At 36.1% G+C, this 24,670-nt stretch overlaps 1 protein-coding gene across 6 annotated transcripts in view; it reads left to right on the forward strand.

The window, feature by feature from the left end:
- The window catches only part of BTBD10 (BTB domain containing 10), a 75,584-nt gene that overhangs the window by 15,319 nt on the left and 35,595 nt on the right, over nt 1-24,670 (forward strand). For 3 of the 6 annotated variants that reach the window (XM_075546032.1, XM_075546033.1, XM_075546031.1), the window contains one exon: nt 11,683-11,840. The exons of the other annotated variants lie outside the window; for them this stretch is intronic. In XM_075546032.1, coding sequence (XP_075402147.1) covers nt 11,740-11,840 — 101 coding nt within the window. In that variant the 5' untranslated portion in view covers nt 11,683-11,739. The remainder of the gene's footprint in view (nt 1-11,682; nt 11,841-24,670) is intronic. 6 annotated transcript variants of the gene reach the window in all.

The raw sequence follows: 24,670 nt of genomic DNA on the forward strand, positions 1-24,670 counted from the left end.
AGTCTGCCATAAAATAAATGTGATAAAATTAATTACTGGTAAATGAAATATTTTCTCTCTTAAGTTACCTCTGGAAGTTTAAAGACTGACGAGTGGACTTTTGAAATATTTAAAAGGATTATATGAAACCCTATAAATAGACAAAGGATCCTATTTTTAATAGAAATTGCTTGCAATTTTATTATTTTGTTTTGTCGGAATCTTCGTAAATCCACTGCCATTGAGGTTCAGAGGCTGTAAATCTTTGTAAGAACATGTAGCGGCATCTTTTGCCTGCGGAGCAGCTGGTAGGTTTGAGAGGTTAGCAGCTCAATGTGAATGCAACAGCACAACCAGGTTTCACTAGAATCTCCCTAGTAGTTAGCAAACAAACAAAAAAACCCCAAACAAGCCTGAAGAGTTAGTAAGTACTCCATGAATAGACTGAATAAATCGATTGAATTTGATGTCATGCATAGTTTACTGTGAGTCAGAATCCATTTGTCAGCACTTAATAACAACAAAGTTACTAAGACTTAATGGGCTGTGATCGATTAAAAAGAACCCTGACTGACGTTATTAACTTTATTTGCTTTTCTGATCTTAAACTAGTTGAAACAACTTGCTGCTAAGCTGATCTAAATTCCTGGTGATCTGGTTGGTGTGTGTGAGATTAGAATTGACAACCTGTTGGTTAGCATCTGGACCCATCCTTTTCTCAGCCCAGGACTCTTGCTGTTTTCACAGCAGCCGATGAGAAAAGGACAAGCCCTGACAGTGGAAACCACTCTGTGACTTTAACAGGCACATTTGAGGAATGTTGTGGGGAACTTGGATGTCATTCGGTAATATCTTGACGGATGTTTCTAAGGATGTTAGTTATATTTTCCCCTTGTTACTCATTTTCTTGATGCTTATTTCCTGAGAGCCATCAGAAATTGAATTGTTAATCATGTGTGCTCTTTTGAGGATGAGATAGGCATGACTAGTGCTCTTTACCACAACTAAAACACATACATAATTAGAAGTTAAAGACTGCTTATTAATGTTTATAATTGGAATTTCTTTTGCACTAATTAAATGTATTTTGTTAAATGAAATATATGTCAAAATTTTAAAATGTTTTATCTTAATCTATTTAAAACATTTTATAAAAGCTTATATACTAATTGTACTAGGGAGTGGGGACAAAAATGAGTCATAACTTTTTTGCCCATGGGGATCTAATGCTAATTGGCCCATGTAGGAGAGGCGTATCAGTGTAAACCAATCAGTCATTTATGTTATCTAAACTTTGAAAAAATACATAAGGTAAACTTAATTACTAAAATTAAACAAGGAAGAACTTTTCTAAAAGCTGCTTCTAAATGTTTTTATTATATACCTTCCCCCTTTATGATCATTATGAATGTATTATGTGATAAAAAGAGCCTTTCCCTAGAGGAAACCAGTTTTAATTTGTATGATACTTATAAACATTTCACAGATTTTTATAATTTTATATTGCATAAGTGTATATCATATTTATATATGTACATATATATCATAGTTACATTCTCAAAATCTACAAGGGGAGTTCTACTCTGTCCTACAGGGTCCGTATGAATTGGAATCAGCTTGATAGCAGTGAGTTTGAGGTGTATGCGTATTACAAGATTGTAGGAAAAAAGATGGTCACAGATTTCATTTTGCTTGGGTCTGCAATCATTGCACATGGAAACAGCAGACAAGCAATCAAAAGACAGATTACATTTGGCAAATCACTTCCACTAGACTTCTCGAAAGTATTGAAGAACATTGATATCACTTTGAGGACTAAGGTACACCTGACCAAGCCCTGGTATTTTCAGTCATCTTAAATGCATGTGAAAACTGGACATTGAATAAGGAAGACCAAAGAAGAGTTGATGCCTTTGAATTGTGGTGAAGAATAATGAAAGGACCACAGACTGCCTGAAGAACACATAAACTTGTTCTAGAAGAAGTATAACTAGAAGGCTGTTAGAAGCAAGGATGACAAGATTTTGTCTCACATACTTTGGACATGTCTTCAGGAGAAAGCAGTCCTTAGAAAAGGACATCATGGTTGGTAAAGTACAGAGTCAGTGAAAATGAGAAAGGCCACCAAAGAGTTGGATTGGCATATAGGCTCCAACAGTGAACTCACATATGGCAGCAATTGTGAGGATGGTGCAGGACCAGGTAGTGCTTTGTTTATTGTGGGGTCACTGTGAGTGGGAACTACTGATGGCATCGAACAGCAGAGTAACAGTATAGTATTCCCATATTTCGTTTATACAAACGGGCTTCAAACAGTTTGTGGAAAATAAAAGATAATGGGATTAATTTCTATGCATTTTTAAGCCCTCCATGTATAAGTTTATATGTATATATACATACATACACACATAAAGTTTGGAAAATTTCGCTATCATTTTATTCAATATTTCCATTAACTTTTTGAAGCCCCTCTCCTGTGTGTGTGTGTGTGTGGGGGGGGTAGCATATAATGCATGTTCAATTACCTGATTTTTCAACAAATTTTTGGGATACTTTCTCCGTAGGCTTATATATAGCTCATTTTTATTAATTTCACGATACTAAGATTTTTACCCAAGCCACTATTTAAAAATATTTATTATAGTAAAAATATACTTAAGAAATCATGCTGAGTGAAGGGAGACAGTGGTTGGTGTAAGACATGAAAAATAATAATTTATAAATTATCAAAGGATCATGAGAGAGGGAGGGTGGGGATTGGGGAAAATGGCTGATACCAAGGGCTTAAATAGAAAGAAAATGTCTTAAAAATGATGTTGGCAACATATGTACAAATGTGCTTGACACATTGATGGATGTATGAATTGTGATAGTGCTATAAGAGCCTCCAATAAAATGATTTTAAAAAAAGAAATCATACCATGTCAACATTTCTACTCGTACAAGTCATTAACCTTAATTACATGCAATATAACTGTTCTCACTATCCTTTTCCAAATCACTATACCACCATTAATATAAACTTGTTGCCATAAGTAAAAGCCCCACCCATCCATCCCCACCCTTTCCTACTCCTGGTAACAATAAATAAACTTTAGTTTCTATATATTTGCTTATTTTACATAAACAAAGTAATACAATATTTGTCCTTTCATGACTGACAGCTTTTTAATTTTAATTTTTTGTTATATTTTTAAGGATTGTTCATGTGGCATGTATTAGAATCATTTCTCTGGCTAAGTAGTATACCATTGTATGTATAATATACCATATTTTTATTTATCTATTAGATATATTGTTAGACTTTCTGGTATATTGTGAAAAGTACAGCAATGAACACTGTTTGCATTCCTCTCTTCAGTTATTCTGGATATATATCAACCCAACCCACTCTGCCATCAAATCAGTTCTAATTCATAGAGACCTTATATAGTGTTTTTTAAGACCGAGTCTTTACAGGAGCAGGTAGCCCTATTGTTTTCCTCTGGAGAAGCTGGTGGTGTGAACCTGACTTGGTGTTTAGCAGATTAAACATTTATCCTTCAGCAACATTGGCTCAATAAAAATACACTCACTGCCATCACGGCAATGCTGACTTATAGCCACCCCATGTGGGTTTCCAAGACTATAACTGTTTATAGGAATATAATGCCCAGTCTTTTTTCCTTGGTTGCTGGTGGTTTTGAACTGCTGACCATGTGGATCGCAGCCCAGCATGTAACCACTTCACTACCAGGGCTCCATCACCCTGGTTATATATGGAGTGGGGAGGAGAGAAGGCTTCGAAAATTCTTGGAAAAATGGAATTAAAAGACAATGTCATTTTTCCATAACGTTTTTGAAGCCCTTTGTACCTAATATTGGAACTGTTGGATCATAGGGTAGCTATTTGTTCAACTTTTTTTTTTTTTGTTCAACTTTTTGAGGAACTGCCAAACTGTTTTATATTTACTTTGGATCTTTTATTGGTTGCCAATATTTTCTCCCAATCTGTATGTAGGCTGCCTGTTTACTTTGTTGATAAAATCTCTTATTAAGCGATTATTTTTGCTAGGTGCTGTCTAGTTGATTTCAATTTATCGAGACTCCTACTGACAGAGTAAAACTGATTTAAGTTTTTTTAGGCTATAATCTTTTTAGGACTAGTTCACCAGGCATTTCTCCCATGGAACCACAAGGTGGTTTTAGCCCTTTAGTTAGCAGCCAGATTGCGGCATGGGAATGTCACTGTTTCACCACCAGTAAAAAATAGTATTTAATTTTTATGAGATTCAATTTATCTCTGTATTTTGCTGCTTGTGCTTTCGTTGTCATAGCTGATAGTCTATTATTAAATAATAGGTATCACAGTCACACTATTTTATGATTTTAGTTTTCTCATTTAAGTCTATAATCCATTCTGATTTTTTTCTTTTGCCTTTTGTTCTTGTTGCTATTTATGTGGATTTGTTTTAATCCTTTCACTCTCAGTCTTACTGTCTTTTGCTGTAATTTGTGCCTCTTGTAGATAGTATATAGATGGGTCACTTAAAAAAAAAAAAACCTTTCCTACCAATCTGACTTTTGAATGGAAAAGTCAGTCTATTTGCATTTAAGGTAATTACCAACAGGAAGGATTCTGCCATTTTGTTATTGCAGATTTTTTTGTTCCTCCTTTTCTACCTTTTGTGAGTTTCTGTGTGTTTTTACAGTGATTCTCTTTTCCTTTTGTGGAATTATTTTTCACTTTTCTTTGTGGTTACAATAGACATTGATTAGTATTCTAAATTTATGACAGTTTAGGTTAAATTTATGCCAGATTAATGCCAATAGCATTAAGACTTTTTATTCTTATATGGCTTCCCTCTACCAAATATGTTTATATTGTTACTATAAATTATATTTTTATATATCATGTGCTTACTAACATAAATTTATACTTATTTTATGTGTTTGTTGTTATAAAACATTTAGTACATAACTAGAACTACCAACCAAATATACCATAAAACTGGCTCTTTTTGTCCTTGAAATTATCTTTACAAGAGACCTTCCCCCCCACATAGAGCTTTGAGTTAGTGTCAAGTGTCATGTTCATTCATTCTGAATTACTTCATGTAGTATTTCTTGTACAGCACGTTTGGTTGTAGCAAACCTTCATAGCTTTTATCTGGAAGTAGTTAAAGTTCACCTTCACTATAGAAAGACAGTTTTTCTGGATGTAGAATTCTTGGTGGTCAGTGCTTTTCTTTCACACTTAAAAATCAATGCTTAGTTTTATTAAGGATCCTGTGTATGTGATAATTCACTTCCCTGTTGCTGCTTTCAGGGTTCTACTTTCAGATTTTTGGGAGTTTATAATGCGTCTTGCATCGGTCTTTTAAATTTTATTCTACTTGGAGTTTGTTGAGCAACTTGTATGTGTAGATTCATATCCTTAAGTCAAATTTGTAGTCTGCCAGTAATTCTTCAAATGCTCTCCTACTGTTTACTCTGGACTCTCCCATGGTGTTATTCATTCTCTTGGTATCATTTCACAATTTCATGAGCGTTTACTTGGTTTTCTTGATTTTTTAAAAATTTTGCATCTCAGACTTGATAAATAATTACTCCAATGTTAAATCCCTCCAGAGAATTCTCTATTTTGGTTAATATATTTTACCAACTATAGTAATTCTGTTTGAATTGTTTTATAGGGTCACCATTAATTCAAAATCAATTTAATGGCACACAGTAACGGTAACATCCCTAATATCATGATTTCCTTTATTTCGTTGTGTATATGGCGTGCGGCTGTTTTAAAGCTTTCTAGTCCATTATTTGGGTTTGCACTGGCAGTTTCTGTCTTTTTTTTTTTTTAAGTTTTTAGATCGAACTTTTATTGGGATAATTTCTTTGTATGTCTTGTGATGTTTTTGTTCTTTAAACTGAGACTTTTGAGTATTAGAATGTGTTAACTTTAAGTCCCAGGTTTTCTTCCTTTCTTAAAGTTTTAATATGCTTTTCTTTGTAAGTTGTGAAAGGCTTTATAGTAGCCCTTCTGACTTTTCTAATTAGTTTTAAAATCACTGTCTTCCTGGCTGTGCGTGAGCACCAAGGATTGTGCTGCTCAATTTTGTTTCTAGAGAGATGTTCTTCTATTCCACTAAACGCTGGGTGAGTGAGGGCCATCTCTTTTTTAGTCTTTTCATGTTAGGTTTCTGTTTAAGGATTAGTGAAGTTGTAAGGGTTAATTATCCCAAGATGAGAGGTAAGGTGTTTTCAGGTATTTAGTGCACCAACATCTTTTCCTTCACACATATGTTGGCTTCCTCAGTGTCCCTGTATATACCATGATTTTGGAAAGGTATTCTGCAAGAAACTCTTGTTCCAATGCTTCTTTGTCAGCCCTTGGAAGCCTATTGTGGACATCAGTTACTCATTTAGTCCCAGATGATTAAGGATGGTGATAACCTGCAAGTGTTTTCTGCTGTTCTCTCACCCCCAACCCCTCACGTCCTCTTTTATAAGAATTTATCAGGAGTCCTGGTGGCATAGCAGTTATACATTTGGCTGTGATCAGCAAGGCCGGCAGTTAGAAACACTCTGAAAGAGGACGACTGCGCTTTCTACTCTGGTAAAGAGTTAAAGTTTTGGAGTTCTACCCTGTCTTACAGAGTAGCTGGGAGTTGGCATTGACTCGATAGAAGTGAGTTCTTTGTTTTTGTTTGGTCAGTACAGTAAGCTAGGAAGAAAGACTCAATCTCTCTTGGCTGCTTCCAGAAAACTGAACAGAAACACCAAACAATCTGCCTATAAAAGCAAAGTTTATGTGGTTCATTCCAAAGCCAGAAAATGACCTTTCTCTGGACAGTATTAAGTTTAGCACAGAGGATGGGTGAAACTGAAGGGATTGTTCGATATCACAAAATGATATTCAAGATTACTTAAAGTTTGTGGAACAGTGCAAGACATGGAAATATAATAATTGTAAATTATCAAGGGTTCTTGGGGAGGGAGGGGGAAAAATGAGGAGCTGATACCAAGGGCTCAAGTAGAAAGAAAATGCTTTGAAAACAATGATGGCAACATATGTACAAATGAGCTTGAGACAGTGGATGTATGTATGGATTGTGGTAAGAGTTGTATGAGCCCCCAGTAAAATGATTAACAATTATCTTTTAATTCCATTTTTCCAGAAGCTTTGAAGCCTCTTTATATAATTTGTGTTAACTCTGGTGGTTCAATGGATAATTAAGCACTCATTTACTAACCAAATAGGAATAGTGAGGGAAAACCATCTGTTCTGCAGAAGTAAAGACCTGGTAATCTACAGGTTTTTTGAAGATTGCACCCTAGGAAACTTTATGTACATTTCTACTCACTGTTGTAGATTTTCCGTGAATCAGAATTGATTCAAGAGCACACAACAACCACAAATTATGTTAAAGTTATGTGTTGTCCTTGTAACTATTTTCAATTATATCCTATTCATAAAATATACCAGCAGAGGAAGGAAAATATAAGGCATTTCCTCCTTAAATACCTTTGTTTGAATTTTGCTGTGATATGCTTTGACATTGGGAGAGAGCGTAGGGAAATATACAATTCTCATACTATTATCTACGTTTTATTGATGTATGAAATGTATGCTTTTCCAGTTGATTTTTTTTGTTAGCCATCATCTGAATACTCATTTTGTGGCTTATTGTAAAGTACATGCTCATTAACCTCAATAGGATTGATTAGGAAGATGTATATCCTTGCTATTAGATATGCCATCTATTGTAACAGTGATGGAAAATTGAATTTACGTTATCCATTTTGGGGGGCTTGATTCTTTGGTCACTGCCTCTCTCTTATTTTTTTAAAGACTCATTCTTTGCACAGTGGCTATTGTGACTGTCATACTCAGAAGAGTGTCTTTTACAATTAAAGATGATAGAGGAAAAAGTTCTTGTAGGGGAAATATTAATGCCTGAAATAACTCACTGGATGACCTATGGAGAAAGTAGTTAAAGGTTTTGTTTTTCTTTTTTCTTTTGTTTATTTATTACAAAACAACCTTATCTCCATTACACTTAATACATTTGTCAAATCTGCGATTCCGTTCTTGGAACCATTTTTTTCAAGCCCCTCTGTTTACAAGGCTGACAGCACCTCCCTCGTTTTTTTCCTACACCTCTTCTACTTTGTCAGATTGCTGTCCTTTCATGTTCCTGTTCATTCTTGGAAACAGTAAAGCAGTTGCATGGAGTGAGGTCAGTTGAATCAGGTGCGTGGGGCAAGAGAGGCATGCTGGTTTGTTTGTTTGTTTTGCCAAAAACTAGTGCACTCAGATGGCTGCAGGAACACGTGCATTGTCTTGGTGGCAAAACCAGTCCCCTGTCTGCCACAAATCAGGCCTTTTTTGTTGCACACTGTTACACAATCCTTTTGGAACCTCTAAATAGAAAGCTCGATGAACAGTCTGACCTGGTTGGTTAAAGGTTTACAGAACAGTTAATCAGATTTACATTCAACAATTCATACACATTTTATTTCAACTCATTCATTGCCATCTCCTCTCTATGTGGCATCACTTTATTCCACTTAATGCCTCTGTTTTCTGTTTCCATTTCTCCTTGCCTAACCCTCTTAACTTTGTACTTGAGTTATGCTATCCTTTTGATGTTAAGTGGTTGATTATTCGCACATGGGTGAATTCAGTTGCTGACCTGAAGGGTGACTAGTGGCCATAGTCTTGAAGGTTCCACCAGTCTTTATCCAATTAGTAAGTCTAGCCTCATGATTTGGGGTTTTGTTCCGCATTTCCCTTTTACTATACTTAGGACTATCTAAAGTGATCCTTTTTAGAGTAATTGGTAGTGGTAGTCAGTTATAGTTTCAGGATTGTGAAAGCTGATGTTTGCATGATCCATTTGTCCATTGGGCTAATTGTTTCCATATACGTTTTCATTACTCTTCTTTCCTTTGAACAGAGAGACCAATAGTTCTCCTTATGTGGCTACTCGGGTCTTTAAAGGCGCAAACACTCTTCACAAAGTAGGGTGCAGTAGTGTCTGTGAACTGTTAGGCCAGTTGACATGGCTGACTCCCAAGATTATGATCCTGACCCCATTGGCTATTTGTAAGAAGCTTTTACGACTGGCTTCTAAATGCTGTACCTCATACAGGGATTTATTTTGTAACAAAGGTAAAGATACTCTGTTAAACCTATATACCGTATATACTCGAATATAAGCCGACCCGAGTATAAGCTGAGGTACCTAATTATTACCTGGGAAACCAGAAAAGCTGATTGACTCGAGTATAAACCTAGGGTGGGAAATGAAGGATGTGAATTAACACAGAGACCAGAGGGGAGAGACGGAGCACAGCCACAGACACATCCTTACCAGTTCAGCTGCCGGCATTTAGGCATTAAGTGAATCACTACGGGTGCTTCTGTGAATTGTAGCCATCCACGTCATAGGATGGCTCTGATTGGTCAGATGTGAGTAAACAAACATTCAAAGCCCTGCAGTGTCAGCAGGGCTTTGAATGAACAGCGGAGGAATGGCAATCACCCGTGAGATGTTACACCTCGTTGGGGTACCACTGACCTGTGTATAAGTTTTTTTGTGCTGAAAAACTTGGCTTATACACGAGTATATACTGTATATCTGTGGGTATAATCCCATCCTCCTTCCCAGATCTGTTCAGCTTGTGTGCCTATCCAAGCGTCTGTTCATAGAACACCGCTATTAACAGGCTTTTGTGTATCACAATATTTGCCTCTGTTGACGTTAACTCTTGCAAACCTCCTAGTGCCTTCCCCTGCCTCTGTCACTATATATTGCCTTCCCCTTCACCCAATTTAACACTAGTTACACTCTAGCTTCTCTAGCCAGTGACATCCCTTCCTATACCCCTGGTAATCATTGAATGTTTCTTTTAGTGTGAAACTATTTATATAATAGTAGTTTCATACAATACTTGCCCATGTTTGATTGGCTAATTTCACACATCATAATGTCCTCCAGGCCCATCTCTGCTATGAGACGTTTCTCAGATTCAATATTACTCATTAACATTGTAAAGTATTCCATTGTATCTCTAAGAAAGTTTATCTGTTTTTCCAGTGGGAACATATAAGTTTCTATTTGCTACTGTTAATAGTGCTGCAACATTTATCTGTTTTTGTCTGGGTTCTTATTTATCTAGGATATGTATCAAATAGAGGGATTTGTAGCTTATACGGTATGGTATTTCTATTCCCATCTTTTTAAAGAATTGCCATACCCCCTGTTTTCCACAGCAATTGCACCATTGTACAGTCTCACCAGCACTGTATGAGGGTTCTAGTCTTTCTGTCCCCTCGCAAGTATCTTTTTGTTTTCTGTGTTTTTTTAAAATTTTGCTATAATGGTTGAAGTGAGGTGGCATCTCGTTGTTTTGATTTGCATTCCTAATAGTTAATGATAGCGAGCATTTCTTCATGTTTGCTGCCCATTTGAATGTGTTCTTCAGTGAAGTGTCCATGTCCACTGCCCATTTTTCATTGGATTGTCTTTCTTGTTGAAACATTGAATTGGATGAGTTCATTTAGTTTTTCTTTGAGCCAAATCCAACAACTATGTACAGAAAAAATAGTCAAGTCTGAGCATTTTTTTTCAAGATTGAGGGGAAATTCTTACTGATCTTCATAAGTTTGCCTTTACCGGCATTGTAACCTTTGATGGGATTACTATTAAAATTGAGATTGTTTATGGGGATTTGATGATGCCTACCTTGAAAGATGATTGTGAAGATAAAATTGGATAATAAATATACCATATGTTTTTCAGTACATTTTAATGCAGTTTTCATGGTAAAATTAGGTGCCTCGGCTCATACTCAGATTGGCTTATGCTTGAGTACATATGGTACTTTAAAGTGCTTAGCTCAGGTTTTCTGTAAGGCAATTAAGTGAATTTTCTTATTTCATATGACTAGTCAAAATAAGTCATAAGCCTCATAAATGAAAAGACATGAAGTATATTAGTAATTGATGATATTTTGTAGTAATTATGCTTATGTTTTCTTTTCAGCAAATATTAAATTTCTGTTCAAGTTCTTTAACTTTATTAAGGAAATAATAACATTGTTATTTGTTCTTATGAGATGCTGTCTAAACATCTTAAAGTTTTCCTTTTGTAATTAAGAAATATATTCCAAATGAAAATTATCAGTTATGTTATGGACCTTTTTTGTCTTTTCGGTGCTATATTGATGTTTGAAAACATGAGTTACCTCAGTGGCAGTTGTATAAATATATTTACTAAATATAAATAGCACAGCATTAGCTTGTTTTGTTGAGGTGGCAACTGTTGTAGAAAAAACAAAAGAAAATACTGAAAAAGATTTCTGGTGCAAGTTGTCCCCAACGTTTTAATTGATTCTGTTCCAACAACTCTACCATAAGTTGTTTCTGACATAAGTAGGCTACCTAACTTTATTATTGCTTATTACTATCAGTATCTTTATAAATCATAACATTGAGCATCTACAAATGAACATCTGACAATGAAAACAGCAGCAAATTAAGTGATACAACATAGTATATAGTACATGTCATCCAGCGTGTGACACTAGTAGTATAATATTTTATTGTCTGTTCATCACTTTCAAATGCTCTACAATATCAGATAAATATATAAAATTCTGTGATCATTTTGTCCATCATGGAAGCAATTTAAAGGCCAACACTACTCTTTTATGTAGGTTTTGGGTGCTACATGTGTGCTTTCAGAACAGTAGTGTGAGGAAGCTTGAAGTGGGATGGCAGGACGGCTTCATCCTTATGACAGTAACTCCAGTGATCCAGAGAATTGGGATCGGAAATTGCATAGTAGACCTCGTAAACTTTATAAACATTCCAGGTAGGTAAAATAAATAAATGCGTATTTCACGTATCAAAACTTTGATTAAAACAGATTTTAATGATCTTACTGCATTTGGTTGTGGCAAGTCCTGCCAGAGGTTAAAGGTTAGTTTACATAATACTGGGAATGTTTGCAGTTTTCTTAAATAATGTTTGGAGAATTAATCTTTTCTTTTTATTTTCTGATTTATTTGTATTTATTCCCGAATATTTTTGTTTTTGTTTCTAAATAATGATAAAATTGTGTATGTATCCCATATATAAATGTTACTATTTAAGTGTTAACTCTGACAGTCTGGCAAAATGGTAATTCTTATAATTAAGTCTCTAGAATAGGAATTGATTTAGTGCTCTAAATATTGTATATGTAGATTACAGATGACAGTTTAAAACATCAGTGTTTGTCTCCATGTATTTTAATGATGTAATTTATTTATATCATGTTGTCCTGATTCTAATAGAAAGATTAATTTTTCTGCAATGAACTATACTAGCTCAGTTAAAGTTTGAAAAAAATTGTTAAAAAAGTTTCAGCCCATTTATATGTTATTTTGAAAGCTTTCATTTTGTGCTGTGAATTCATTTGGAACATTGCACTTAGAATGTTTATGATCTGATATTTTAAGGTGTTTTTTGACAGTTCATAAGCCTCACATATTACAGGTATGTAAGCATGTTTCATGAAGGATTTTGATTTATGAGTATTACTTAGATATTAATGAACGTTTAATTGGTTTGAACGTGAACTTCTGATCACTGCTAACTAGTGTCAGCTTCATTGAAGAAAACTAAAGCATGCATGAAACTCTAATCCTTTTTTAATTTTAAAGGAATACTTTGGAAGCTCTGTGTGATAGCTAGAAAATGAAGACCTGGCACTTTATAGTTTTCCTTAAAAGAAATTCCTTTTTTACTTTGTACTTTTAATGTGCTAAAATTGTAAATGGTAATGTTAAATTGACTTTATTTATTTGTAAATACATGCCAAATGGCATGAGTGTTTTTTCATAGTCTGTACCTTATTTTGTTGTTTATGTGTGTGTATCTTATTCAACTTGGAGGCTTCTTCTGTTTCTCCACTCTACTACTTGGATGGTTATCCCCCTTCCTGAATAAAGGGGTGTTGGTCTGATCAGAGGATCCCTGGTGCTATAGTGGCTACAAGTGGGCTTTTAACCAGAGGTCAGCACTTTGAAACCATTAGCCACTCTCTGGGAGAAAGATGCGGCTTTCTACTCCCATAAAGAGCTACAATCTCAGAAACCTACAGGGGCAGTTCTGTCTTGTCTTGTACTATGGTCACTATCAATCGGAATCAACTTGATGGCAGTGAGTTTGGCTTGGTTTGGTTTTGATTTGATCACTTAAAAGGGTACAAGGACCCCTAGTGGCAAAGTTAACACCCACCAGCCACCGATGAGAGAAAGATGAGGCTTTCTGTTCCTGTAAAGATTTATAGCTTGGGAAATCCAAAGAGGCAATGCTACTTTGTCCTATAGGGTTGCTATGAGTTAGAATTGAATTGATGGCAATGCGCTTTGAGTTTATCTTTTAGTTCTGGGTTTTGTTTTTTGTCTTTCTGTTTTTGCTAATGTAAAATAATGTATCACATAATGACAAGGTGAAAAGAAATCACTGTTTTGCTTTTTAAAAGCTACATGCATACAATGGTCTGATGCTGTTGTCATAAGTTGGTTCGGGCACAAATTAAATTTTTATTTGTTTTTTTTTTAATGAGTGTCTTTATAAGTCCAATCTTTGTCTTTGGGGTTGCTCTGAGAATGATAACATCAACACATCATGCCCTGCAATATTGCATATAGGATATATTACACCACATAGTAAGACATTCTGGGGGGGAAAATATGGTTCTAAACATGGTCCGCCGTAACTTGAATATATGTCTGTATTTTTGTATTGCTCTTTCATTTTAATAACAAATAGCATGCCTCTTTTAGATACTTACAGCATCAGTAACTATTTAGTGGCATTGCTTTCTAGTAGACTGCAGCAGTACTGAACAAATGCCATGGAGAGGACAGCATTTGCCCTCTTCTGACTTCACAAGGACGACGGAGAATCAAACTCATTCTCAGCCCAAGGCTGATTCCTATGGGGCTAAAGTCAAACATGCCTCTACCTGCCAACCTTCTTTACCAAATCAGATACTGTTTCTCCCATGGTACTTTAGACTTTTCTTTTGGGTTCAATATATGTTGCATTGGCTAGAACTCACAAGCAAATACTCGGGGTTATGGAGTTTATTAGGGAAGTTAACAGTGTACAATTAACAATCAGAAGCACTCCAGATAATAATTATTTGGTCATAGTCACTTTTTTAGCCATACCTAAGGGGATGGGCTTCAGCTTCTTAGCCTTAAAGCCCTTTGGGCCTCTGCCCTGCTCACAGTTTATATTATAGAGCTCTTTTAGCTCCACTGTTAAATGCTCTTTTAAAAGACACTCCGCTCCTGCCTGACCCTGCTTTGCAAGCAAACCTCTTTATTTTCCCTACTGCAATAGAGTTTATTTTAATCATTATTATACACTTAAACAAACAAATACACAAAATAAAACACAAAAAATACCCCAGGTGAAATAAAGTTACAATATTTTCTTACCTGCAGACAATTACTATTAATATAGAAAAAACAAATAAACTTTGTAATTATATATACAAAGGGGCTTCAACCATTTGGGGGGAAAAATTGAAATTGAAAGATAACAGATTTTTTTCCATGAGTTCTTTGATATCTCCTTTATATAATCATTTTAGAGTATTTTGATTTTATTTTTTAAAAATTTTATTAGGGACTCATACAACTCTTATCATAATCCATACATAAATCAATTGTGTAAAGCACATCTGTACGTCCTTTACCCTCATTATTTTCAAAGCATTTGCTCTCCACTTAAGCCCTTTGCATCAGGTCCTCTTTTTTTCCCCCCACCCTCCCAGCTCCTCCCTCCCCCATGAGCCCTTGATAATTTATAAATAATTATTTTGTCATATCTTGCCCTGTCCGTCATCTCCATTCACCCCTTTTTCTGTTGTCCGTCCCCCAGGGAGGAGGTCACATGTAGATCCTTGTAATCGGTTCCCTCTTTCCAACCCACTCTCCCTCTACCCTCCTAGTATTGCCCCTCACACCCCTGGTCCTGAAAGTATCATCCACCCTGGATTCCCTGTGCCTCCAGCTCCTATCTGCACCAGTGTACATCCTCTGCTCTATCCAGACTTGCAAGGTAGAATTCGGATCATGGTAATTGTGGGGGGAAGAAGCATTTAGGAACTGGAGGAAAGCTGTATTCTTCATCGGTGCTACATCGCACTCTGACTCATCTCCTCCCCTAGACCCCTCTGCAAGGGGATCTCCAGGGGCTGACAAATGGGCTTTGGGTCTCCACTTTGTACTTCCCCTTCATTCACTATGGTAAGATTTTTTTTTTCTTCCTGATGATGCCTTATACCTGATCCCTTTGACACCTCGTGATTGCAAAAGCTGGTGTGCTTGTTCCATGTGGGCTTTTTTGTTGCTTCTGAGCTAGATGGCCACTTGTTTTACCTTCAAGCCTTTAAGACCCGAGACACTATCTCTTTTGATAGCCGGGCACCATCAGCTTTCTTCGCCACATTTGCTTGTGCACCTGTTTGTCCTTGGCGATCGTATCATGGAGGTGTGGACCCAATGATATATTTTTCTTTGATGCCTGATAACTGATCCTTCAGAGCCATGTGATCACACATGCTGGTGTGCTCTTCCATGTGGGCTTTGTTGCTTCTGAGCTAGATGGCCACTTGTTTACCTTCAAGCCTTTAAGACCCCACACGCTATCTCTTTTGATAGCCCGGCACCATCAGCTTTCTTCACCACATTTGCTTGTTCACCCACTTTGTCTTCAGCAGTTGTGTCAGATGGTGAGCATCATAGAATGCCAACTTAATAGAAGAAAGTATTCATGCATTGAGAGAGTACTTGAGTAGAGGCACAAGGTCCTTCTGCCACCTTAATACTAAACTTATAAATATAGGCACATAGATCTATTTCCCCATCCTCATATATATATATATTTGCATATGTACATGTCTTTGTCTAGACCTCTATAAATGCCCTTTGCCTCCTAGCTCCTTCCTTTATTTCCCTTGACTTTCCTCCTGTCCCACTATCATGCTCCGTCCCCACCTGGGTTTCAGCTATACCTCTTCATTACCTTACCCTTGATCATTCCCTACCAGGCCTGCCACACCCACCTCACCACCAATTTGGATCCCTTGTCCCTGAGTTTGTTAACACTACTTCCTTAACCCCCACCTCCCCCTGTCCCATGTTCCCCCCCAGGAACTGTCGGTCCGTTGTCTTTCCTCCAGATAGTTCATCCAGCCTATCTTATTTAGACAGACCTTGGGAGATAACACGCACAAAAACAAGACAGAGCAAAGCAAAGCAACAGTATACAACAAAACAACAAACCACTAACAAAGAACAAAACAAAACACATCAAGAAAAAAAAGCTTGTAATTAATTCAAGGATCGTTTGTCGACCTTTAGGAGTGTTTTACAGTCCAGTCTGTTGGGGCACCATGCCCTGGCCCCAAAGTCCACTTTCAGCATTCGCTGGCGATGTTGCCGCTCCATTCCCTTGCTGTTCCGCTGAACTCCCCCAGTGCTTTGCCTCAGTGTGGTGGGATCAGGTCGGGTCCCTCTTTGCCTGTGGAGATGTAAACAATATCCTTCCATTGGGAGGGTTAGTGCCCCATGCAAGCAGTCTTATTCAAAGCCACTCAGCTTTCTTATTTGTGCACTAGGAAGCCCAGTACTCTGCCTTGTGCTTTTGGTGTTGTTGCTTCTCCTGCTGCTTCTCTGATATTTCAGCTCCCTGATTCAGTGTACGGATCTAGGGATCCAAAGGACATGCTCCATTTTTGGCATTTCTTTCCTCTTGATAGTGAGATTTCCGTATTCTGCTTCTGAGATGGCTTATTTTAAACCTACCAGATGACACAACTGATCAGTCCCCACATTAGAGTTCTGTATACCTTATTTACAAGGCTGCAAACCATTTACATTATTAGTAAGCTATTCCATCCACTTGATGGGCCACAAACACCACATATTTGCATACCCCTACTCAGTCCATTAGGATCCCTGATAGCATTGTGGTCTGCAATCTGTATGGTTGGCACTTTGAAACCACCGATAAGTGCTGCAGAATGACTGGGTTTTCTACAGTTACATTCTCGGAACCCCACAGTGGGTTCACCATGAGTCAGTATTGACTGGATGGCAGTGAGTTTGGTTTTTGGCTTCTCAGGCTGTTTGGTGGGAGTCATAACCACTATGACTAGAAGGACTATACCAAGTAATTCACTGCACCACAAACATGTAGGGCCATTTGAGTAAAAACATTAATAGAGAAATAGAAGATACATTGAAACCTGTGAGAGTTTTTCTTGGTCTTGCAAGTTTTCTGCCTTTGACAGGGTACTGTTTAACTCTCTCTTTTTTAATGACTGTTGCTCTCCATTAGTGGATAATATTTGAGTTTTCCTTCTCTTATACAGTTTCCAACTTTTGCAGGTCTTATTGTAAATACCAAACAATACATTTTCTTTCTTTTTAATGCAAAGAAGGAAATATTTTGAGTGAATTTCTTTTCACCGTCACTTGTGGAAAATCTAATTAAAGAATTGTTTACTTCGGGGACCTCTTGTCTCCTTATATGCTTTGGAACATATAACTCTTAAAGTTCAACTTTAAAAAAATCATATTTTAGTTAAGATAGTAATTAATCTTCTGAGGGCTTTTAAAAATGTAACCATCAGCAAATATTATTGAAGACCTGTCTTCAGTTTAGAGACAGAGTTAGGTGTGTCGTAACACAGTAATGAGATGCTTTCAAATTCACATATGGGCTCATTAGAGAACAGTAGGGTTCTCAACTATAGTACTGTAAGAATTAAGAGATGGAATTAGTATCAACTTGATGGGTTAAAATGGTACTTGAGCTTATCCTTGGGTGATAACAGGATTAGTAGAGAAGGATATTCCTGACAGGGACTTACTTTCATGAGATTAATTGAATCTGAATGTGGAACTCTGTGGATAGTTTTACTATCCCCATTTGACAGTTGAGAAAAAGCAAAGTTAATTAACATCAGGGCCATCCAGCTTGTAAATGGCAGAGCTGGGATTTTAAAACGAGTTTCTCTTTTTATTTTTTACAATAATTTTGAATACTTTACAGTACATTTCAATCACATAAAAATGGAATATGATAATGAACCCCTGTGTAAACTCAACATGTAGCTTTTAAGTCACCAGTTCATGGCCAATTTTGTTTTATCTGCTTCTATCCATTTAATACCCTTTCCCCCTGTTTTGCATGTTTGTATTTTACTGAGGGATGTTTGAGTCAAAGGAAAACCAGGTTGAACACTGGCCCATGATAGGCATTCATTACTTTTCTTGTACATATGAAGTCCAGAGATCGGTATTGACTCTTGTATGTGGAGTAGCTTAAGGGGTCAGGCCCAAAGATTCTGTGGTTCTTTTAGTTTTTCCTTCATGAACACATATGACTACAGAAGTTCCAGCCTCGTGACCATCTTTTTAAGACAAGAGGGGGTTGTAAACAAGCCTCCTTTGTACCAGAGGATAATATTTCTCAAAAAGCTCCAGCAGGTATGTACTTATAACTCTTTAGCTAGAACCAGAAATATGTCTATGTGGCAGAGGATGAATAGTTTTTAAACTGGGTACTTTACTACCAAAATCAAAATTGGGAATTTAAATTTGAAAGAAGGAAAGAAGTAAGCATCCCTTTCTTTATTGTTTTGACTTTTGAAGATAATCCCAAAGTTGTTTTACTCAAATCTGTTTGCTTGTTTACTCTGTTTGAAATAGCTTGCTTCCAGCCTTTTAATTCATTTTTTTCTCCTTTCCTTGCTGGCAGAGATTAAACCATATTTCTTTATTTGCAAAAGTAACAATAATAGTTACTATTTATTATATCATTGGAATTTTGAGGATTTGGTGGACAACATACTTTCTATTTTATCTAATACAACTTTAAGTTACTTTCTTTTGTAAACTTTTATTTTGAATGTAGATTTGTTATGTACAGTACTGTGTGATATAAAAGACAATAAACTTAGAAAAGTTAACTTGAAATTAAGGGATTTCAGATTGGCCAGTGAGTTTGGTTTTGGTATGGTCCCTTTACTGAACTGTCTATGTTATTGCATAGTTAATACATGTGTAAAGAGGTCTGATAGCCTGCTGACAATATTAGAAGCCATTTTGATAGCAATGAATGTAGTTGGCTGGAATTGTGACAACTTTTAATTATAGATGAGGAATTTTTTGCTATTTATCAATGGAAAGGAAAGTTTTCTGTATGATTAATATTGTGATGCCTATGTTAATCCTGTGCTCAATTCTCTGGGATATTTGAGAATTAGATTGTATGTGACTATATAAAACCCAGAACTGCTCAGGTTGCTAAAGATAAATGTATCATACATTCAGTATCAGACTTTGCGGCAAGGTTTCACTCCCACATGGAAATACGCATGCTCCTTTCTTCAAAGACTGCATGAAGACCAAGCTTTTTAAGTTCCTTTTTAAGTCACTCCGTAGTTCAGCAGCAGTTATAAATCAAAAAGTTCGGTTGCTTTAAAGAACAATTCTTGGGTGTATTCTTAAAGTTACAAATGATATTTTCTCTTTGGTTTTAAAGAGAAATCTTGCTGTCCGATGGGTACACCGTAAGATAATGGAAGGAAAAAAAACAGTTAGCTGTATCTGAGTTTTTTAAAACCTGGCAAGCTGGCAGATCTAGAATTAGCTTTACAGATGGCATTTGGCAATATATCTCTAAGCCCTCATCCCCTGAGTTTTCTTTGACCTGTCTATCAATTACAATATCCAATCAGTGCTCAGAAATGGAGAAATGGGCTGATCATGGCTCACACGATGCTGTTTGGCTAGAAACGTCAGTGCTGCACAGCCCACGGCTGAGTCAGTGTCTGAGAAAATGAACTGAATTAATATAGAGAGGGGGTTGTATCTTTGAATGTATAAAGCCTAAATAACTGCAAAGAGCATCATTATACAGTAAAGGGAGGAAAGCTTAAAGGAAGTCTCTGGACAGGTGAGGTAGAGGAGATTGGGACATTTTATGACTGTTTAGAGGACTCTGGAAGATAATGGAAATATCAGATGTGCTAAAGTTTCCTAGTAATGCCCAAGGATGCTGACCTGGCTTTCAGTGCCGCATTGTTTGAAAAAGCAGAGTCCTTTTCTACTCTGATTTCAAATTTTTTTTCTTGTTTTTGTTTTCCTACCTTGGCAAATACTAAAGGAAGGTGTGTATTCATTTATTATAATATGCTATCTCTTATGATTTTATATATATAGATATGAGAGATGTTTGGCTTTTGTGATATTATGATCATTTTATATTTCAGGATGTGAAAGATCATTATATCTGCTGATAGTTTAATGGTAAACTATTTAAAATAAAGTGTGCCTTTATTCTTTTCATGACTATGATGCTTTGTTTTTAAGGCCTAATAGAATATTAATGTAATTTGAGAATGCCTTATATTTGCTTTTGTTTTTTAATGAAGATCATAAAAATTTTATTTCAAAGAAAAATGAATTGGGATATTTTAAATATTTGAAAGTGAAAATCCGAGATAAATGAAACGTTTGCGATAATTCCCTAAGGGAGCTGTATATAGTTTTACTTTTAACTGAATTATTGATCAGTTGTATCACATATACATGGTAATAGTATTTCATAGGACTGAATATTTTTGAATGATAAATGTCTAATAGGTTGAAATGACTTTCTATTCTTTTAGAAGATCTAAATAAATGATTTAAATATTGAAACTAAAGCAGAGTTAAGTTTTGATTTTAGTGAAAATTGATTTTATCAGCTAAATCGAAATAAAAGTAATTTTTCTTGCTGTGAGGTTTTGCGTCTTAACCAGTAAGAGACATTACTTACTCTCTTAGGACATTTTAGCACAACTTCAAACATTTTGACGTGTGGTTTTTTCTTGTCCGTTTTCATTACTTTTGCTCTACTAATTGCATTTTTTAGGGACTTGGAGAGTATACAACACTTTACAATGATTTTAATTTTAAAGTTTGTATAGTTTATCCTATCCTTCTCTTGAACTGTAATTACATTCTTGTGGTGGTTTCCCTATTTAATTCTTAAAAGAGTGAATGGACATCTTAACAACTGTCACGACTTATTTATTTAGTTAAACTAGTAGTATCTTGTATTGACTTTTGTGGTTTGGGTGTCCATAAAATGCTTTTCTATTATAATAGTACAGTTATAAAAGAAGAATCTTAAGCTAGATGTTTTTACCATTTACTTTATAGAACACTTTCCCCCCCTGGTTCTCCTTATCCCTTAGGGTAAAGCCTGCCTTATTGCAAAAGCAATATCTATAGTACATACAATTTAGTAGATACCTAAAGCATATAGAAAATAATTAAAATGTTATTTACCAAAGAGTTGTATTTTAAATAATTTAGTATATAGTATATACAGTAACCTTTTCTCACCTGTGTGATTTATAAAATCAAACATATATGAGGGGACTTAATTAGATTTGTGAAAAATAGAATTTAAAGATAATTTTCCACAAACTTTGAAGCTCTCTTTACAATTAAATTTTGGGATAATACTATAATTTACTATTATCTATCCTGTGGTGTCTTATGACTTAGTATTCTATAACATAATTTTTAAAGGCTGTATCATAATTTATTTTATGAACCTCAGTTCTTCTTGGTCAGAGAAATGATCAGCATGATCCCACAATACATTTCTGTCAAAAAGGAGGACTCTTAAGTAGTTAAATAATGTAATTTTTGTGTTTGTCTGACAATATGATTACCCAGTGAACTCTTTAAACTTGTTTATGTACATTATTTTTAAAATAAAGCAAATAAGATTACCGTAGTAAAATATAGAACATAAATTGTTTTAAGAGTCAATAAAATGAGGATACGTGAGGTGAGGCTTTAAAAAAATGTAAAACTAACGAAAAAAATTTCTACTATTACATATAAAGCAAGAAGGTGCTGGAGGAACGTCAAACAGCAGCGCATGGCCATAGGGGGGATGCTCAGCTCTTATTTTGAGCTTCTTTGTTGAAGGAAGAGCAAGCCACTGTCTGCCGTTGCCACTGTCACCACTGAAAACAGTGACAGTGAAACAAACATTGCTAGCTAAGACATTAAAAAAGTGTAGATACGAATGCATATAGTTAAGTGAATTACATTTGGCCATGTTGAAACATCTTATGGTTAATAAAGGAACTTTCTATAAAATCTGAGAATTTTGGTATTATTTGTGGTCTTTAACGAGTTTAAGAGAGTGCAGGAGGGGCTAAAAGATGGAAGAGTGTATGTCTGGCTTCTAAAAGGAGCTCTGGTGGCACCTACCGTGGGTAGGGCGTGGGACTTGTTTACTATAAGGTCAATGGTGTTAGGGTCTGAAAACCCCTAAACAATCACCGCCAGTGGGAATCAACTGCATGGCTGTGGATTTGGGTTTTTGAAACACAAGATTTTAGAACTGGAGATGAAAAGAACAATATGTGACTGACTTGGGGTAAAAAACCACAAGGCACCCTGGTGGCCCAGGGGTTCACTGTGGGGCCGCTAATCCCAAGGTTGGCAGCTGGAAAGCTCCTCTGCTCCAGGGAGCACAGGGGTCCTCTGCTCTAAAGGTTTTCAACCCTGGGAGCCCTGTAGAGAGCAGGCCTACTCTGCCCTATAGGGAGGGCTCCTCTAAGTTGGGATTACTATTGGTGAGTTTTATAGTAAAAGTGTCTCAGAGTGTTTGTTAAAAAATATATTATCAGACCACCTTTGCTTTTTCTCTGATATAGTTACTAGACCAGTGAAAAAGTAATATGTTGGGTGTTAAATTTAGCTTTTGGGAAAGTCTCTTCTGATTTTTTTGATCCTTTCTCTGTTCATTTCTATTTCTTTGTTCTCTGTTTTTGAATATATTCCCAATTTTTTCTTTCATCTCTTCTGGTTACCTTTTAGAAATTTCTGCAAAGGTATCATGTAGCATATAAACTGTAAAAATCTGAGTTTTGCTTTTGCTTTTTTCCTTGCGGATAATGCCCTTGAGATCTGGCCACATTGTTGCTGTGGCAGTAGTTTCCTTTCTTACAGCGTTAGTGGTATTCAGCTCAGTGACTGACAGTCCCACAGTTTATCTTTTAGTGAGAATGGCTGGACTCTTGTTTTAAATGGCACAGGACTATTGGAATTTTAAAATTGTTGATATTCCTTCAGTGTTATAATTTTTCCCCTGTAGGAGTCGGTTGTTTCACTAGATAAAATTAGAGACCCTTAAATTTATCTTTAGTGGGTAGGAACTGCCATTGAAAAGTCTTGTAGTAATTAAAAATTGGAGATTGATCCATGCTGTAATGTGTATTAATACTTCATTCACCTTTTAAGCTGAGTAATATTCCATTCCTCCACCTATCTGTCAGCTTATTGTATTTTGATGGCTTGCCTGTTCCTTTGATGTTGGAAGCTGTGTCACTAAAGAGGGTGCAAAAGTTCATGGATAAATTAAGTGAAAAGATAAGAATTTTTCCATGAACCCTTTGAAGCTCTTTTGTATGAGAGAGAGAGAGAGAGAGAGAGAGAGAGAGAGAGAGAGAGAGAGAGAGAGAGAGAGAGAGAGAGAGATCTAATGAAAATAGTGGCTTCTACTGGAATTTGCCGGGCTACTTCAGTTCAAGTTAGAGAGGTCAGATCACTGACTATTTTTTGGAACTCCAGTGGGGTAACCTTGATAGATTTTCTTGAAGGACACAGGACAGTCACAGGTTTTTTATTAAGAAACTTTAATAAAAAGCAAAATTAGATTAGAAGAAGGCCAGAAACAGCATGTTACAGATTTTTTTTTATCACAACAATGTATCTGCTTATACTTTGACTAAGGGGCTGTTCTATGAGAATTTTGTTGGGTAACCTTACCCTATCCACTCTACAGCTTTGATTGCTACTGCCCAATCAGACTTCTTTTCGTCCCTAAAATTCAACACTAGAAGGGAACACTGTTTACATCCCTTAGGGTGCCAAAGTCACTATTTTGGTGTCTGAAGTGAACAGCGTAGGATTCTTTAGGTAGAGGCTGCTGAGATGGTTATGCTGCCTTCAGAAGTCTATGACCCATGATGAAAGATATATCAAGAACAATAACTTCATACTTTGATATCTTTATTTAACAAAAGTTCCCATGATTTTGTAGCAATACTTTTTTGACTTTGCCCACCTACTTTCCTAACATGATACCACTATGTTCTTTATGATAACTTTATAGTATCTTGAAATCAGATTGTTTCTCTTCCACCTCAATTCTTTTTAAAAAGTCGATTGAACTATTCTAAGTCTTTTGCATTTCCATAGTAATTTTAGAATCAGCTTGTTACTTTGTACCTCTTTTAGGATTAAAGATTTCATTGTATGCCCATTCTTGGCTTAATGATTATTACTCTTTGGTTTCATAATGTAGTGGTTTAAGGTGTATAGACTGTATCTTTAATTTCCCGCTAGCTACCTTAAAGTAACATACCATTTCACATTAGTATCAGAGCCTTGCTACTGTGTACTTCCACTTCTCCCCTTTTCCTTTTTTTAAATCGTTTTATTAGGGGCTCATACAACTCATCACAATCCAGACATACATCAGTTGTGTAAACCACATCTGTACATTCATTGCCTTCATCATTCTCAAAACATTTGCTCTCCACTTAAGCCCCTGGCA

The sequence above is a fragment of the Tenrec ecaudatus genome, chromosome 4 (assembly GCF_050624435.1).
Source record: "Tenrec ecaudatus isolate mTenEca1 chromosome 4, mTenEca1.hap1, whole genome shotgun sequence".
Classification (NCBI taxonomy): domain Eukaryota; kingdom Metazoa; phylum Chordata; class Mammalia; order Afrosoricida; family Tenrecidae; genus Tenrec; species Tenrec ecaudatus.